Source organism: Bos indicus, chromosome 1, assembly GCF_029378745.1.
Source record: "Bos indicus isolate NIAB-ARS_2022 breed Sahiwal x Tharparkar chromosome 1, NIAB-ARS_B.indTharparkar_mat_pri_1.0, whole genome shotgun sequence".
In the NCBI taxonomy this organism is placed as follows: domain Eukaryota; kingdom Metazoa; phylum Chordata; class Mammalia; order Artiodactyla; family Bovidae; genus Bos; species Bos indicus.
This window is the reverse complement of record NC_091760.1, coordinates 110,535,929-110,552,274: the sequence shown is the minus strand read 5'-3', so window position 1 is coordinate 110,552,274 and position 16,346 is coordinate 110,535,929. Positions and strand designations below refer to the sequence as shown.

Here is a 16,346-nt window from a genome sequence, read left to right as displayed (position 1 = left end):
TCCTAGTTTGAACATGAATGAATGTTAAATTTTATTAATTGACTTTTCTGCATCTGTCCATATGACCATATGATTTCTCTTTTAAATTGTTACTGTCGTAAATGAATGAGTATGCTAATGTTTAATCAATCTTGCACTCTTGGAATACACTCAACTTGGTATGATGTACTGAAAGCATGTATTTCTGGATTTCTTTGGCTAATACTTCATTTAGAGCTTCTGCATCTATATTCTTAAATGAGACTGACTTGCAGTTTTCCTTTCTTGTATGGACCTTGTCTTTTTTTTAGTATCATCCTTACTAGACATATAAAAAGAATTTAGTGCACTCCTGCACACTCCATTCTCAGAGGCAGTTAATATAAAATGGGAATTATGTGTTCCTTGCACGGTAGAACTTGCTTATCAAACTTTCTGAGCAATGTCCTATACATTTCATTATATCAAATTTTAAATTATACACATTTCTATATCCTTTTGAAGTTTTTAGCATTTTAATCATCAGTTGTGACAGAAATGGATTTATCAATTGCAAGAAGTATGTGAAAATCTGCCTTTATGACTGTGGGTTTACCAATTTTTCCTTATAAGTCTGTCAATATTGGCGTATTTTTTTGAAACGATGTTACTAGATAGTTCTGAGGTATCTTCCTGGCAAATTATTTATTTCATCATAATTTCATTATTCTCTTTGCCTTAAAGTCTATTTTTGACTAATATTAGTGCAGCTATGCTAGCTTTTCTGAATAGCCCTTGTTTGGTCTATTCTCTCACCACCTTTAAATATTTTGCTTTCAAGGTTTCTAGATTCTTGTGTTTTATGTGTGATCTTATAAGTGACGTAGAACTGGACTTTAAAAATATTCCTGACAACTTTTGTCTCTTAACTGGAATGTTTGTTTCATTAATATTTAGTGATTAGTATTTATAGTATTAGGTATATTTGGATTTATTTTTACATTACAGGTGCTTTTTGGAGAAAGAAAGGGCAATCAGTATTCCTGCCTGGAGAATCCCATGGGCAGAGAAACCTGGTGCACTACAGTCCGTGGGGTTGCAAGAGTCTAACGTGACTTAGCAACTAAACCACTGCCACATGTGCTTTTTATTTATCTTGCTTTGTCTATGCTTTTCTTCCCTTCTTTACTACTTCCTACTGAACAGCTCAAAAAAATTTTTTTAATTCACTCTATTCCTTCTATTTGGTCATTTTATTTCCTCTTGGTTTTGGTGGCTGTCCTTTGAAAGATAAACATACTTGAACAAAGAAAAATTAATTTTGCTACCCTGAACAATGAAAGGACTTTAGATTTATTTTCTTAGATCTTTCTTCCAGTTCCTTAATACTCTCTTCAGCTTTGCCATTCCTTTAATTTCTTAAAAATTTCAATTAATTTTTTAACTCAAGGTTATATTTGATTCTTTAAGTAATAGGCCTATTCTTCTTCTTTTGACACTGTCTTTTTCTTTTTTCAGGTTTCCAATTCTTTCTTGCAGATCTTAAATCATTTTAAACACACTTATTTTCCAGTTTCTAGCTGATATTTTAAATAAATGAAATTCTTGAGGGAGGGGTGTCCAATGCCTTTTGGTTTCTGCTGGTTCTCATTTATGGTAGATTGTTTCCTCCTACATTTAAATATTTTTTATTATGAATTTATTTTTACTGTAGCAGATAGTACACATTTGTGTCTCGAACATGTATAAGGGCAGGACCAAAGTCACAAACTCTTAGGGACCTTGTAGAGTTCAGTCAAAGAGAGACAGGCTTACTTCTCATTTCTGTGCTAGGGTAAGGACTGGGGCTATATCTATTGAAATCTAGTCAGTTAACTCCTCACCCTGACCTAAGCCTTGTGGCCCTTAACACTTGGTTAACACAGAACTGAAACATCTCTTCCCCCTTCACCTCCCCTGATGTGTGTGTGTGTGTGTGTGTGTGTGTGTGTGTGTGTGTGTGTGTGTGTGTAGGGGGGCTCTAGATTCAGCTCATGGGCTCACTGACCAGTTTTTGGTTCCCTCTCTTTGGGTAGGTGGCATTGGTGGTAAAGAACCAGCCTGCCAATGAAAGAGACATAAGAAATGTGGGTTCAATCCCTTGGTCAGGAAGATCTCCTGGAGAAAGGCATGGCAACTCACTCCAGTATTCTTGCCTGGGAAATTCCATGGACAGAGGAGACTAGCGGGGCTGCAGTCTATAAGGTCACAAAGAGTTGGACATGACTGAAGCGACTTAGCACACTTGGCCTCTGGATATTGTCCTTACTTTATGGGGAACTTATTTGTACATTTAAAGTTTTTAATTATTATTCAAATGTAAACACATTTCTAGGGTTTTTTTTTTCAGCAGAATTTTCAACTTATATAGATCTCCATATACTGGCAGAAGCAGGAATCCCTAAATTTACTTTAAAAACATAATCTTTGACTCTGAGGCTAGTGAAATAAGATACCCACACAATAGATTATGAAAAGAAACACCCTAAAAATCAGTTTATTCCTTTCCCCCAACTCCTCCTTATTTTAGGTTTATTAGTTTTGCTGTGCTTCTCATTAAAAAGTATGTTTATAAAAGTATAGTTGTAACTCCAGAAGGATTAAAGATGGAATTCCTTGGAATGGATTTGGCTTCTAGAAGCATACAAATTCTTACTGTGTTGGTTTATCTTGAAATCAGAAAGTAACTTTCACATCTTAGACCTGTAAAACTGCACAAAGAAAAAGTGAAAAAATGTTTTCTATGAGTAAAGGGTTGTGAAATAATGAGAGCACACACAAAATGCTGGGATGATGCTCTTGCTTTCACACCTCTACGTCTGCTGAATCTATTCCCTAAATCTCTATTCCCCTAATCCCTCTCCTCTCCCTCTCATCCTTCAGTACTACCAATTCAAGTTACAACAACTAATCCCCAGGGGGAGACAGTCCTAGCCCTGTCTTCCCCCTTCCTTCCCCTCTAACCCTCCTCCGGTTAATCTGACTGTACTGTAAACCTTTGTGGTTTACTATTGTGCAACGTCCCCCACATCTCCTTCACCCTCCTTTCCCCCAGCCCTCCCCCCCAAATCTGGGGAACTCCCGTTAAGGCAGTGCCACTGGCATTACTCATTCATCCCCATTCAGACTTTCCCCAGCATTTATTAAGGGCTCTCAGCTCCTGCCTCTCACTCGCACTCTCCTCCGCTCCTTCTGCACTTTGAGAGCCTCTTGCCTCGTCCCCTCCCGACAGCGGTGGGAAGAACGTCGTCTCTCCAGCAATGCATATCTCTGTGATTCTGTTTTGTGCGCTCTGGTCTGCAGTGTCGGCGGAGAACTCAGATGATTATGAGCTCATGTATGTGAATTTGGACAACGAAATAGACAATGGACTCCATCCCACTGAGGACCGTAAGTTCATTTTTACTGTTTCTCTGCTAACCCTTAACTACATATCTACCTCCTTAGGTCTAAGTATTATACATATATTTTGTTGCCAATGCAATAAACAACAACAACGAAAAAAGAGTTTTGCAAAAGAGAAAAGCATGTCAGGAAAGGAGGTTTCATAAAGTTACTTCTCTCAGATACGTAATGGGTCGGATTGTATGAAATCGCCGGTATTCGCCTGTTTTGAGCTCCATGAACGGCAATTTCATCGAGTTCAACTTATAAACTTGCAAGGTTTTTGCAGGTTTCCTTAAAGGGAAGGGGGTACTGGGGACGGGCTGTCACTTGGCGACCTCGAGGGAGGTCGGCATTTCACAAAGAACACCCGAGGGAGGTTCAGGTCTGTAACGCGTGTATGTTCCCCGCTCTAGCCACGCCGTGCGACTGCAGTCGTGAGAACTCCGAGTGGGACAAGCTCTTCACCATGCTGGAGAACTCGCAGATGCGGGAGGGCATGCTGCTGCAGGCCACCGACGTCATGCTCCGGGGCGAGCTGCAGAAGCTGCAGGCCGAGCTGGGCCGGCTGGAGGGAAGCCTGCAGAAGCTGTGCGGGCCGGAGGCCCCCTCCGAGACCAGGCTGGCCCGGGCGCTGGACGACCTGCTGCAGGCGAGCCGCGATGCTGGCCGCCGGCTGGCGCGCCTGGAAGATGCTGGGGCGCTGCGACCGCAGGAGGAGGCGGGGCGGGCCCTGGGCGCGGTGCTGGAGGAGCTGCGGCGGACGCGGGCCGATCTCCGAGCTGTGCAGGGCTGGGCAGCCAGCCGCTGGCTGCCGGCAGGTAAGGACGCGGGGACTGGTGGGGATCCCTGCGCGGCTTCGTTTTCAAAGCGCGAGTTGCGGGAAACCGAGTAAGCCAACCAAGCCTCTAAGGGGAGGCTTTAGTGTGAGGAAACACACTGGCTCACACCCTTCTGTTTCAGCATGCGCGGGTCACAGAGCTCAGATACATCATAAAAGGCGGGAAAATTGCTTTCAAAAGTAGTCAGTCTTCAGTTGTGAGGAACCCAGAAGATAGCTGTGTAGGTAACCATCACAGTCTTGAAATAGACCTCAAGGGCCTCCAGACTGACACTTGATCGGACCAGGCGTTAGAGAAACTCTATTGGCCAGTTATAAGAGTGACTGCTCTCAATGTCCAGCTTCCCTCCGTTAGGGATTTCCACTTCTTCTAATTTTAGCCTGCCTCTGTCTTTAAGGGAGCTCTGGTTCCCCGCGCTATTTCAGGACCCAGCCTAATTTTAAGGAACGTTTTCCAGTCCCTGGGCTGGCCCCTTCTCCCTACCAGTTCCAAACAAGAGACTCGAGGTTGAATCTGATCTCCCAAGGCCCCCTGCCCTGAGCCCCCAGGGTCTGTGAAATGAGCTCCAGAGTGAGCTCCAAGGGTGTGAAGTTTGGAATAAACCAGCAGCTGAGGGATCCACAGTGGAACAGTCAGATGTAGGAGCTAGTTGGCATCCAGGCAGTACCTCCAGGGATGTGGAGGATCAGGGTGAAACAGAAGAGAGGCAGTTCAAACCAGATGCAACCTGTCAAAGTCCCAGGTGATACTAGTGAACTTCCAAACATATGTGGGCCCGAAACAATACATTTTAAAGATGCCTTAAGGAAATATAGAGAAGATTTGGAGCAAATAACACTCCTTTATAAAAAGTCAGAATTTCTAAGAAATGGTGCTATAACAATCATTTGTGGGTTATATTAGAAAACCCATGTTCTAGGTAAGAAAATATAACATACACTTTTCCCTGTTCATAAGCAACTTATGAACAGAAAACAATTACACCTTTTATGTCCAATAAAGCAACTCTTACTATATGGGGTAGGAGGTAGAATCAAGCATATGTGAGAGCATTTTTCATTTAAAATTGCAGATATGATACCAAAATACCAGTCTTTCCTAAATAATTGAGGACTGTTTATCAGTACAGAGCATGTTTTTTAAAGTAGGGCTTTAGAGGGGGGGAAATCATAAAATAAACATACAATAGATCCTTAGTATAAGTGACAGGACAAACTATAATTCTCTGGCAGTTTTAATGGATTAAATTTCTTGTCTTTTGCAAACCATGTAAAATCACTGCACATATCATGTACTGGGAAAACTGAAGAGTTATGCTAACTTTCACCTCCACCTCTGCATACCAGTTAGAGCAGAAGAAGGATGCATTTCTGAATTCAAAAGTGTTAATTCTTATTACATCCATTCATATATTTACCCACAGGCTTTGATTTTTCCTCTCTTGGTTTCCTGCCAGCTTGGCTCCTAAGGGATTCCTAATCATTCAGTTGTCAGCCTCTTAAGAACCTGGTTTTAATTTTGTTTGGTCTTTGATAATATAATCAGAAAAAACCTATTAGTTAAAAGCCATTTCATGCGAGAGTTTCTGACATTTTAAAGACATATCAAGGGTCTCAATCACCGACCCCCAAAAGAAGCCACAGAAAAAACTTGCCAACATGCAGTTCTACTCATTGAACTTACATAACCAATGCAGCCTAGAGGGGAAGCTGGGTCTCTGAGAGGCAATCAAGGAAGGCTTTGGAATGCAATCCTGACTGACAGGGCTGATTTAAACAGGAAATCAGTTAATTAGATTGCAGTAGGCGCTCTCTCTGAACACTATTTTACTGAAACATTAGACAATATCTAAAATGCCCAAGCATATGGTGATCTTTTGTTCCATGATCTTTGTTGGATTTAAATAACAGCTAGAAAAGTATGCATCTACCAATCTCATTTTCAAAAAGAATCAAGCCTCATTAAAAATTGATTTTAAAAAATCTTTAGAAATTCAAATTATTCAGGGAAAAAGTTAATACCAAAGTATGGCAGGACCAATTTTGTGCTTTAGTGTGATGGTTACTTTTATAGGATTTTCTGAACCTCAATATCTTCTTTGACTATTTCAAAAGGATAAGGTCCATCTGCTTAATTTTTCTGGGTTGGAGCCCACCTTTCAGCCACTTGTAGACGGTTAACTTAGTTTACCACACTTCAAATGGACATTTGGTTCCTGCAAGTCTTATTTACCCCTTAGTCTTCAAATGCTCTGGGAATTTGCTTTTTAAAGCTATCTTATGGTAAATCTTCCTTAAAAGGTTGTTATAAAGTGAATACTTAGCTCTAATTTTTGTTGTTGTTTAGTCGCTAAGTCATGTCCAACTCTTTTGTGACCCCATGGACTGTAGACCACCAGCCTTCTCTGTCCATGAGATTTTCCGGGCAAGAATATATTGGACTGGGTTGCCATTTCCTTTTCCAAGCCCTAACTTAGATTTTTAAAAAATTCTTTCATTGGTCTTTTATATGTATATATTTGAGTTCAGCACAAGGCAGAGCTCACTTATTAAAGCTTTTAGCATATTATTTCCCAGAGACACTTGAAAGGTCTTCACTTCAGCATCTTTAGCTCCCTTACAGGCCATGTGACCTGGAGATGGACAGAGGTGGGAGCTCCCACCCCTCAAGTTTGAAAGTCTGCTTCTAAGTGTGTATTAGTGGAAATATGTCCTCCATCCGGCCCCTTGGAAGAATTCACTCTTCCTTAAAGATTTTCTGTTAGGGCTTACATAGTACTTGTAAGCATTTGGACAAAGAATTTTTAAGCATATCTTTGGTCTACAAAGTATTCCCTGGTGGCTCAGAGGGTAAAGTGTTTGCTTGCAATGTGGGAGACCTGGGTTCGATCCCTGGGTTGGGAAGATCTCCTGGAGAAGGAAATGACAACCCACTCCACTACTCTTGCCTGGAAAATTCCGTGAATGGAGGAGCCTGGTAGGCTACAGTCCATGGGATCACAAAGAGTGGACATGACTGACCAACTTTTCTCACTCTTGGTCTACAAAGTTCTTCTCAAATGTTACATACTTGTTGCTTACAGACTTGCAGAATTTAGAAGGAGAAGGGAAGAGCCTTTGACAGATAACTGTTAAGCCTGGAGAGACTGTAGGGCTCATCAAAAGCTATACAGCTTGCTAGTAGTAAAACAAACTGAATTCCAGTTCTTTTAGCCAAATCCAGAGGTTCTTCTACCACTAAGAGGCAGTGCAGTGTGCTGGTTAGGGTTATGGCTCCTGCAGCCAGAATTGTTGTTGTTGTTCAGCTGCTAAGTCATGTCCATCTCTTTGCGACCCCATGGACTGCAGCACACTGGACTTCCCTGTCATTCATTGTCTCCCAGAGTTTGCTCAAACTCATGTCCATTGAGTCAATGATGCCATCCAACCATCTCATCCACTGTCACTCCCTTCACCCTCTGTCCTCAACCTTTCCCAGCATCAGGGTCTTTTCCAGTGAGTCAGGGCTTAGCATCAGGTGGCCAAGTACCCAAGTTCAAACCAGTTTCACTATTTCTCTGTGTGCCTTCTTTTCCATTTAAATGCTTCCCTTAATGAGACAGTTGGATTTCCTTATTCCTGTTTTCTTTGTACTATAGAGATTACACTTGGGCCCCTCAAGTCATAACATATTGCTGCATGTAGTTTTCAGTTGTAGTCATTAAAAGGCCCATCCTAAAATACCTAACTGCCAGAATCATTTCAAAATGAATTTGTATTTTCTCTCATATTCTTACTTTCTTGCCACTCTAGGTTGTGAAACAGCCATTTTATTCCCCATGCGTTCCAAGAAGATTTTTGCAAGCGTGCATCCGGTGACACCAATGAAACTCGAGACTTTCAGTGCCTGCATTTGGGTCAAAGCCACAGAAGTATTAAACAAAACAGTCCTGTTTTCTTATGGCACAAAGAGGAATCCATATGAGATCCAGCTGTACCTCAGCTATCGGTCCATAATGCTTGTGGTGGGTGGAGAGGAAAACAGACTGGTCGCTGATGCTGTGATTTCCCTAGGAACGTGGACCCATCTGTGCAGCACCTGGGATTCAAAGAAAGGGCACATGGCCTTGTGGGTAAATGGTGACTCGGTGGCCACTGCTGTTGATATGGCCACAGGTCATGTTGTTCCTGAGGGGGGAATCCTGCAGATTGGGCAAGAAAAGAACGGCTGCTGCGTGGGTGGTGGCTTTGATGAAACATTAGCCTTCTCTGGCAGACTCACAGGCTTCAATATCTGGGAGGGTGTTCTCAGTAACGAAGAGATAAGAGAGGCCGGAGGAGCAGAGTCCTGTCACATCCGGGGCAATGTGGTTGGGTGGGGAGTCACAGAGATTCAGCCCCACGGAGGAGCACAGTATGTTTATTAAGGGCTGTGAAACTCTACTTGAAGCCAAAGAAATAAACTCGCATCTTAAACATATGCCAGTTGGGAAGGTCTAAAAACCTGAATGCATATTAAGAACACTTGAGATTAATGAAGGAGAGAGTTGAGATCAATCTTTATTTATCTTGGCAAAATACTGAGTAAACAGTTGAAAGGGAGACTGGAGAAGGCTTTTGGGGATATTGTTACTAGATTTTATGCCATGGTGCTTTCAGATTAATGCTATGTCTTTGTCAGATAAACTCTCCAATAATTAAAAAGGACTGTATGAATGAACAGAAGGACAATTGTTTTACTTTTCTTTGGTTAATTTCATTTTGGCCAGAGATGAATTTTACATTGGAAGAATAATAAAATTTGTTGTCCATTGTTCATTGGTATAGGCCTTATTATGAAAAAATGATGATAAAACATATTTATACTACAATGTGACTTAACAAATACAAATGTAGTTTATGTGTTATAATCAAATGTCATTTTTTTGAGGAGATAGTTATATAAGTTATATTGTAAAATGGTTTTGTATTAATTTTATTAAGACTATTTTTGTAAAGCTTTACTGTAAATAAAATATTTTATAAAACTAGTCCATGTCATCTAAGTATATATTTAAAATGTCTGGAAGCAAATCCACACTTCTCATTTTTTTATCTAAAGCAAACACTAGTTTTCAGATGCTAACCTACTATGTGAATAGTAATGGTTAGTATTGTTAGAGGTGCTTCCCCGGTGGCTCAGTGGTAAAGAATATGCCTGCAGTGCAGGAGACTTGGGTTTGATTCCTGGGTTGGAAGATCCCCTGGGGAAGGAAATGGCAACCCACTCCAATACTCTTGCCTGGGAAATCCCATGGACTGAGGAGCCTGGCGGGCTACAGTTCATGGGGGTCACAAAAGAATTGGACACAACAAAACAACAACAATATTGTTAGAAACAAACTATAGAATTGTTTTAAGCATTGGCTTTCTATAAGTCATAAGCAAGAAAGATGATCATAGCTAAGTCAATTCATCTCTCTGGGTTTTAGTTTTCTCAGCTGAGAAATCAAGGAATTGAAGAAATGATCCCTTCCAACTTGATAATGCTGTGAACATACACAACTTTCTGTCCCATGTATACATGGAAAGAAAGTATGAATTATCAAAATTCTCAGATTCACATGATGCCTGCAAGAGATGACTGAGGATTCTTATTGGGGTTGTTATTTAGTCACTAAGCTTGACTGACTCTTTGGTGACCCCAGTGACTGTAGCCCACCAGGCTTCTCTGTCCATGAGATTTCCCAGGCAAGAATACTGGAATAGACTGCTACTTCCTTCTCCAAGGGATCTTCCCCACTCAGGGACTGAACCCGAGTTTCCTGCATTGGCAGGTGGATTCTTTACCACTGAGCCACCTGGGATGCACAGGACTATTATAAGGGAGATCTAAAAATGTGGAAAAGAAACAATGACTTCTGCCCTTAACACATATCCCATTCTCTTACTTATGCATAAAGGAGAGGACAGTCAAGGCCCGTCATCCTGTAGATGGGGATGTAACTCCCTACCACACTAATGTTCTCCTCCTGTGGAGGCCATGCAAGGGCTGATAGTGCAACATCTCAAAGCCATTTCTGAACATCAGTAGGAAATGTAGTAGAACCATGGTGATGATGTGTCTGCCTAAAGATAGGGCCTGAACAGCCACAAGTCATCTCCTGTTCATGAGGTTTGGAGAAGAGAACCAATAGTAATTAGCAAACCACATTTTGTAATGAACTAGCCTGGTCCTTGGGCTTCTCTGGGGGCTCAGTGGTAAGGAATCTGCCTGCCAATGCAGAAGACGATCCCCTGCAGAATGGCAACCCACTCCAGTATTCATGCCTGGGAAATCCCGTGGACAGAGCAGTGTGGTGGGCTATATAGTCTATGGGGTTGCAAAAGAGTTGGACATGACTTAGAAACTAAAACAGCCTAGACCTTAGGCTACTTAACTCTGGAATTTCTCAGTAAAAGGAGGGGGTTGAACATGTAGTATCTTTTAGCAGTGAAATTCTATAAATCTAGGAATCTTTGCGGAGAAGGTAATGGCACCCCACTCCAGTACTCTTGCCTGGAAAATCCCATGGACGGAGGAGCCTGGTGGGCTGCAGTCCACGGGGTCGCTAAGAGTCGGACACGACTGAGCGACTTCACTTTCACTATTCACTTTCATGCATTGGAGAAGGAAATGGCAACCCACTCCAGTGTCCTTGCCTGGAGAATCCCAGGGACAGGGGAGCCTGGTGGGCTGCCGTCTCTGGGGTCGCACAGAGTCGGACACGACTGAAGCGACTTAGCAGCAGTAGCAGCAGCAGGAATCTTTGAAGATATTCAAGGTATTTGCATAGCTTCACACTTCTTGTGAGACTCACAAAACCAAGCTGAAATGTCTCAAAGAAAATCATTCCCAAGTTTGTGGTCACAAGTCAGTCTCAGAGCCTTGGAGACTACATATTTCAAGATTTCAGGCACAATGGTCATATGCAAGTCCCTGATTAGCCACTGTCTATATGATTCCAAATGTTAGAGGAGGCAATACTTGACCAAGCCTTCAGCAGAGAGTTAGGCATGCTTGCAATTCCTTTCCACATTGGAAAGAGACCCTAAATGATGCCGGCCAAGAGGTATGCAAACTCATATGCTGTTAAGTTAAATGTAAGGGAACTTTAAAATTTTTAACAGGAATAACATGTTGAAGGCAGAGAAGAAACAAACTGGAAAAAAATAAGCAACCACTGGGTTACAAAAGTAGAAATTTCATCTACACTCAATCTGAGTAAGTATTTTAAAGACTTCCAATTGTTCCCTCTATCTATTTTCCCTCTTTTACCTAAGAAACAGAATTCTGATTTTTTAATGGTATGTATGGCCACTTGGAGTAAAGTTTTAATTTTCCAATATCAAGTGCAAAACTAGACGTGGTCAAATGACTAAATTCTGGCTGATGGTGAAATACTGAATGTGATTCCCTATCTCTTCCTCTATTAAAGGGAATTGATTGATTAGAATATGGTAGAAATGGCTAGAATTTCAGCAAACATCTTAGATTTAGCACAACAATATAGAATAAGCTTAGGTCTTTAATATTATGATCCTGTCTTGACAGCCCTAGGCTGCCTGTCCCTGTACTTCTGGTACAAAAAAAAAAAAAAAAAAATACACATATACTTTTATCTTCTTCAGTCCACTATTGGTTGATCACTTAATCTAATCCTGATCCAGTGGAGCAATTTTTCTTTTTAATAAAGAAGACCAAGCACTTTATTCCTTCAAAATACTGATAGACTACCTGTACAAAATACATTTTACAAATTTCAGGAAGCTGGCTAACTTTTTATTTACACTAATAGTATTTAATGAATTTTAGAATACACAGTGTCAAGAAAAGGAGGAAGTAAGAAATGCATGAAACTGAGATAAAATATCTAAAAAGAAATATCAGCATGCTGGCTTAGTCTAGCACATTGGCAAAGAGTCACTCACCAGGATGGTTACTGAGGGCATCTTACTATAGCACAGTAAAAGAATCATGCACGTCATTCAAAGAAAAATATGTGTATAATTAATACATAATACATTAAAAGAGTCGGACATGACTGAGCGACTGAACTGAACTGAACATTACACTTACAAAATATAAAACATTGTGTGTGTATGCTAGAGTGACCAACTGTCCTGGTTTGCCTAGGAGCAACCCAGTTTTAGTACTGAGAGTCCCAGGAAATCTTTCAGTTCCAGGCAAACTGTCACAGTTTGCCATTCTGCCACTCTAGTACATACATATGTACAGCAGTAGAGCAATATTTTTGCAAAGATAGTAACTTACAGGATAGAGTTGATATATTTTCCTTGTCTGTTGCAATGTGAGTCGGCTTAAAAAATTTTTTTAACTGGAGGATAATTGCTTTACAATGTTGCATTGGTTTCTGCTGTACAACAATAAGAATCAGGTATAAGTGTATATATACCTCTTCCCTCCCATCCCAGCCCCCATCCCGTCCCTCTAGGTCATCACAGAGCAGCAGACTGGGCTCCCTGTGTTGTCCAGCAGCCTCCCATTAGCTGTTTATTTTACACACAGTAGTGTATGAACATCAATGCTACTCTAGGTTTGTCCCACCGTCTCCTTTCCCTCTGTTTCCACAAGACAGTCCTCCACATCTGCATCTCTACTCCTGCTCTGCAAATAAGACCATCCATGCCATTCTTTTAGATTTCATATATATATATATATATATATATATATATATATATATACACACACATTAATAGGAGAAGGCAATGGCACCCCACTCCAGTACTCTTGGCTGGAAAATCCCATGGATGGAGGAGACTGGAAGGCTGCAGTCCATGGGGTCGTTGAGGGTTGGACACAACTGAGCGACTTCACTTTCACTTTTCACTTTCATGCACTGGAGAAGGAAATGGCAACCCACTCCAGTGTTCTTGCCTGGAGAATCCCAGGGACGGGGGAGCCTGGTGGGCTGCCGTCTATGGGGTCACACAGAGTCGGACACGACTTAAGTGACTTAGTAGTAGTAGTATATGCATTAATATACTATTTTTGTTTTTCTCTGACTTACTTCACTCTGTATAACATGCTCTAGGTTCATCCACCTCATTTGAACTGACTCAAATTCATTCCTTTTTATGGCTTGGTAACATTTTATACAACATATATTTCATATATTGTATATTGTGGACAATTTGTACCACAACTTCTTTATCCATTCATCTCTCAGTGGACATCTAGGTTGCTTCCAGGTCCTGGTTATTGTAAATAGTGCTGCAATGAGCATTAGGGTACACGTGTCTTTTTGAATTATGGTTTTCTCAGGTATATGCCCAGTAGTGGAATTGCCAGATCATATGATAGTTTTATTCCTAGTTTTTAAAGGAATCTTCATACCGTTCTCCATAGTGACTGTATCAGTTTATATTCCCACCAACAGTACAAGAGGGTTCCCTTTTCTCCATATCCTCTTTAGCATTTATTGTTTGTAGATTTTTTGATGCTGGCCATTCTGACCGGTGTGTGGTGATACCTCATTGTGGTTTCCATTTGCATTTCTCTAATAAGTAGTGATGTTGAGCATCTCTTCATGTGTTTTTTGGCCATCTGTGTATCTTCTCTGAAGCAATGTCTGTTCAGGTCCTCTGCACATTTTTTGACTGGCTTGTTTTCTGATATCAAGTTGCATGAGCTGCTTGTATGTTTTGGAGATTACTCCTTTGTCAGTTGCTTCATTTGAAATTATTTTCTTCCATTCTGAGGGTTGTCTTTTTACCTTGTTTACAGTTTCCTTTGATATGCATGAGTTGGCTTGTAATCAAGTATTAATTCCTTAAAATATATCCAGAACAGTTGACTATTAAGTATACATTACAGAATCTTAGAGCTAGGTATTTATTATACTCAATTAACTTCACCTAAATAAACAGATTATCAAACAAAGAAGAAATTATCATTGATTTTTATTTCATCTCTTGTTAAATTTTATATTAGAAAGCTCTTTGAGAAGCTAACTAAGGCCAAATGTTTCTAGAGCTGTATTGTAGCCACTAAGAAATAGCACTCAAAAAGTTAAAAATCTTGGTCAAAGTAATTGTGTGTGTTCACTTATATATTCCTTGATTCAGTGAACTTGAAAACTCAGATTGATGATCCTTGTATTCTGTTTTATAAATCCAGAGTATAGAAGAAAGCTTCCTGGGCTTGGGGTCAAGAACACAGCATTCAGATCCTAGCATTATCATTCACTAACTAGATGATGTAGGCCTGCCAATTGATCTTTATGAGTCTCAAGTCAGCCAAGAAATTGGGGATAACAGCACTTGCCTAACTTGCTGAAGGGGTATAATAAAAATAAAATAACGAGAGATAATGTATCTAAAAATGTTTTATAAACCCTGAAATAATTTTTGAAATGAAATAGTTACCATAAAAATGTTTTTCCAAGTTGTTCCCAGTGGATTTAACAGAAAATAAGTGAACAAAAATACAAACAAACAAAGATTCCTTTCCATTGTGGGTAAGTTACTCTCAGAGCTTGGCCCATGGATGTTCATAACTGTGTAGGCTTTATTCTACTTTACAGCAACATCTGCTGGTGAAGTCAGGAAGGTGCAAACTCTGACATGCATCAGGTCTAAGACCTGGTTAACAATTCAGAAAACATTCTTTTCTGATTCAAGATGTTTCTCTATTTCTTGATCTACATTTGTACTGATTTTTATAGCATAAAATTTAATATTTCCTTATATGTATTAATGTGCAGGTTGAATATTCTTAATGAGAATTACTTTAGTAGCCTGTTTTCTACAATATTTGATTAATACAGTTTTTTCCTCAACAAGCTGTAATGCAGTGAACTTAAAACCTTTTCCTTGAAAAATAACTGCATCATGAATTTTTAATGGCTAAGCATCTCCCCAGAGATTACAGAACTCCACAAATGATTATGAATTTGCCTTTAATTTTTTAATATGGGCCTGGTATATGACAGACAGTGATGACAATAACAATGATAATGATTATGATGATGGGAATAAAAAGAAGAATCTTGGTAGCCACTGATGAACTGCGTGCCAGGCACTGGGCAAAGCATAATGGCTCTATCTATGTAAGGCTCACACCCACCCTATATGGTACATATTATTACTGCTACAGTAAATGGGAGGTCAATTTTCTATCTCCATTTTTCTGAGACAGCTTACCAATCAGTGGTTTGAATCTGGTCTCACATTGAGAAAGAAATAAGGTGAATTTATCATAATTAACTGGACAGTCTTTTCCAAGCTATTGCCAAGAAGTCGGAAAGGAATTTGGACTCTTGCTGAGACAAGAGTATATTTCTTTCCAAAGACTTTCGACTTAAGTTTCAAATCGTTTGAGGTCATCTCTGATTAGTGCCAGAGGACTATGTGAAACACATATGGACAGAGAGCCAAAATTCCTTATTCCGACCTCTGATTCAGAAATGCAGAGGCAAGGACGCCACTGCCCACCTTTAGTTTTGATAGTAGTGGTATGCATTTCCTTACAGACTTCCAAATCAAAATTTGGGAAGGGTTTCCCTCTAGGCTCTCAAATAATCTGTTACAGTTGAGATACCCTTATTTCAGGGGTCACCAATTATATTGTCTGCTTCCTAGGTGAAAGATATGCTAATTCATGCTGCACTAAGCATTTATTGTGCTTTCATATTCCAACACTGGACAGGTTTAACAAAGCATCTTCACATGGCAAAGAACAAGTTTTAAGAATTATTCATGACTTTTGAAAAACAAATCTTCCACTCTGAAAAGGTTCTGATATTATAAAATATTAAATTACCTTATATGATTTAAGCAGAAAACATGTTTTTAATAATCACCCAAGGGATATCCTTATCTTATTATTAATTCAGTGGGGGAAGCATTCAACATTTCCCCATTAAGTATGATTTCAGTTGTAGGTTTTTGTAGATATCCTTTATTAGATTAAGGATATTTCCTTCTATTGCTAGTTTGCTGAGAGGTATTTTTTTTTTTTTTTTATCATAAACAGACTTGGAATTTTACAAAAGGAGAGTGTGTGTATATGTGTGTGTGTTAAGTCACTTCAGTCATGTCTGACTCTTTGCAACCCTATAGACTGTAGCCCATCAGGTTCCTCTGACCATGGGATTCTCCAGCC

General features: G+C 40.1%; 2 protein-coding genes across 7 annotated transcripts in view; one reads left to right on the top strand and one right to left on the bottom strand.

Annotated features, from left to right (window-relative positions):
* The window catches only part of VEPH1 (ventricular zone expressed PH domain containing 1), a 277,419-nt gene that overhangs the window by 176,554 nt on the left and 84,519 nt on the right, over nt 1–16,346 (bottom strand). Inside the window, exon 5 of one of the 6 annotated variants that reach the window (XM_070792579.1) lies at nt 4,199–4,950. The exons of the other annotated variants lie outside the window; for them this stretch is intronic. Within the exon in view, the coding sequence (XP_070648680.1) occupies nt 4,856–4,950 (95 nt within the window). The 3' untranslated portion in view covers nt 4,199–4,855. Of the gene's footprint in view, nt 1–4,198; nt 4,951–16,346 lie in introns of those variants that run through there. 6 annotated transcript variants of the gene reach the window in all.
* PTX3 (pentraxin 3) lies at nt 3,211–9,231 on the top strand. The gene is made up of 3 exons (XM_019960356.2): nt 3,211–3,387; nt 3,798–4,202; nt 8,015–9,231. The coding sequence occupies exons 1-3, from the start codon at nt 3,258–3,260 to the stop codon at nt 8,626–8,628; spliced, it is 1,149 nt and encodes a 382-aa protein (XP_019815915.2). The 5' UTR covers nt 3,211–3,257; the 3' UTR covers nt 8,629–9,231.

Bases quoted from the DNA above. Each gene is read 5' to 3' on its own strand.
- PTX3 (XM_019960356.2), top strand. From the start codon at position 3,258: ATGCATATCTCTGTGATTCTGTTTTGTGCGCTCTGGTCTGCAGTGTCG. The intron at 3,388-3,797 runs GTAAGTTCATTT...TCCCCGCTCTAG, and splicing joins ACTCCATCCCACTGAGGACC to CCACGCCGTGCGACTGCAGT. The intron at 4,203-8,014 runs GTAAGGACGCGG...TTGCCACTCTAG, and splicing joins CAGCCGCTGGCTGCCGGCAG to GTTGTGAAACAGCCATTTTA.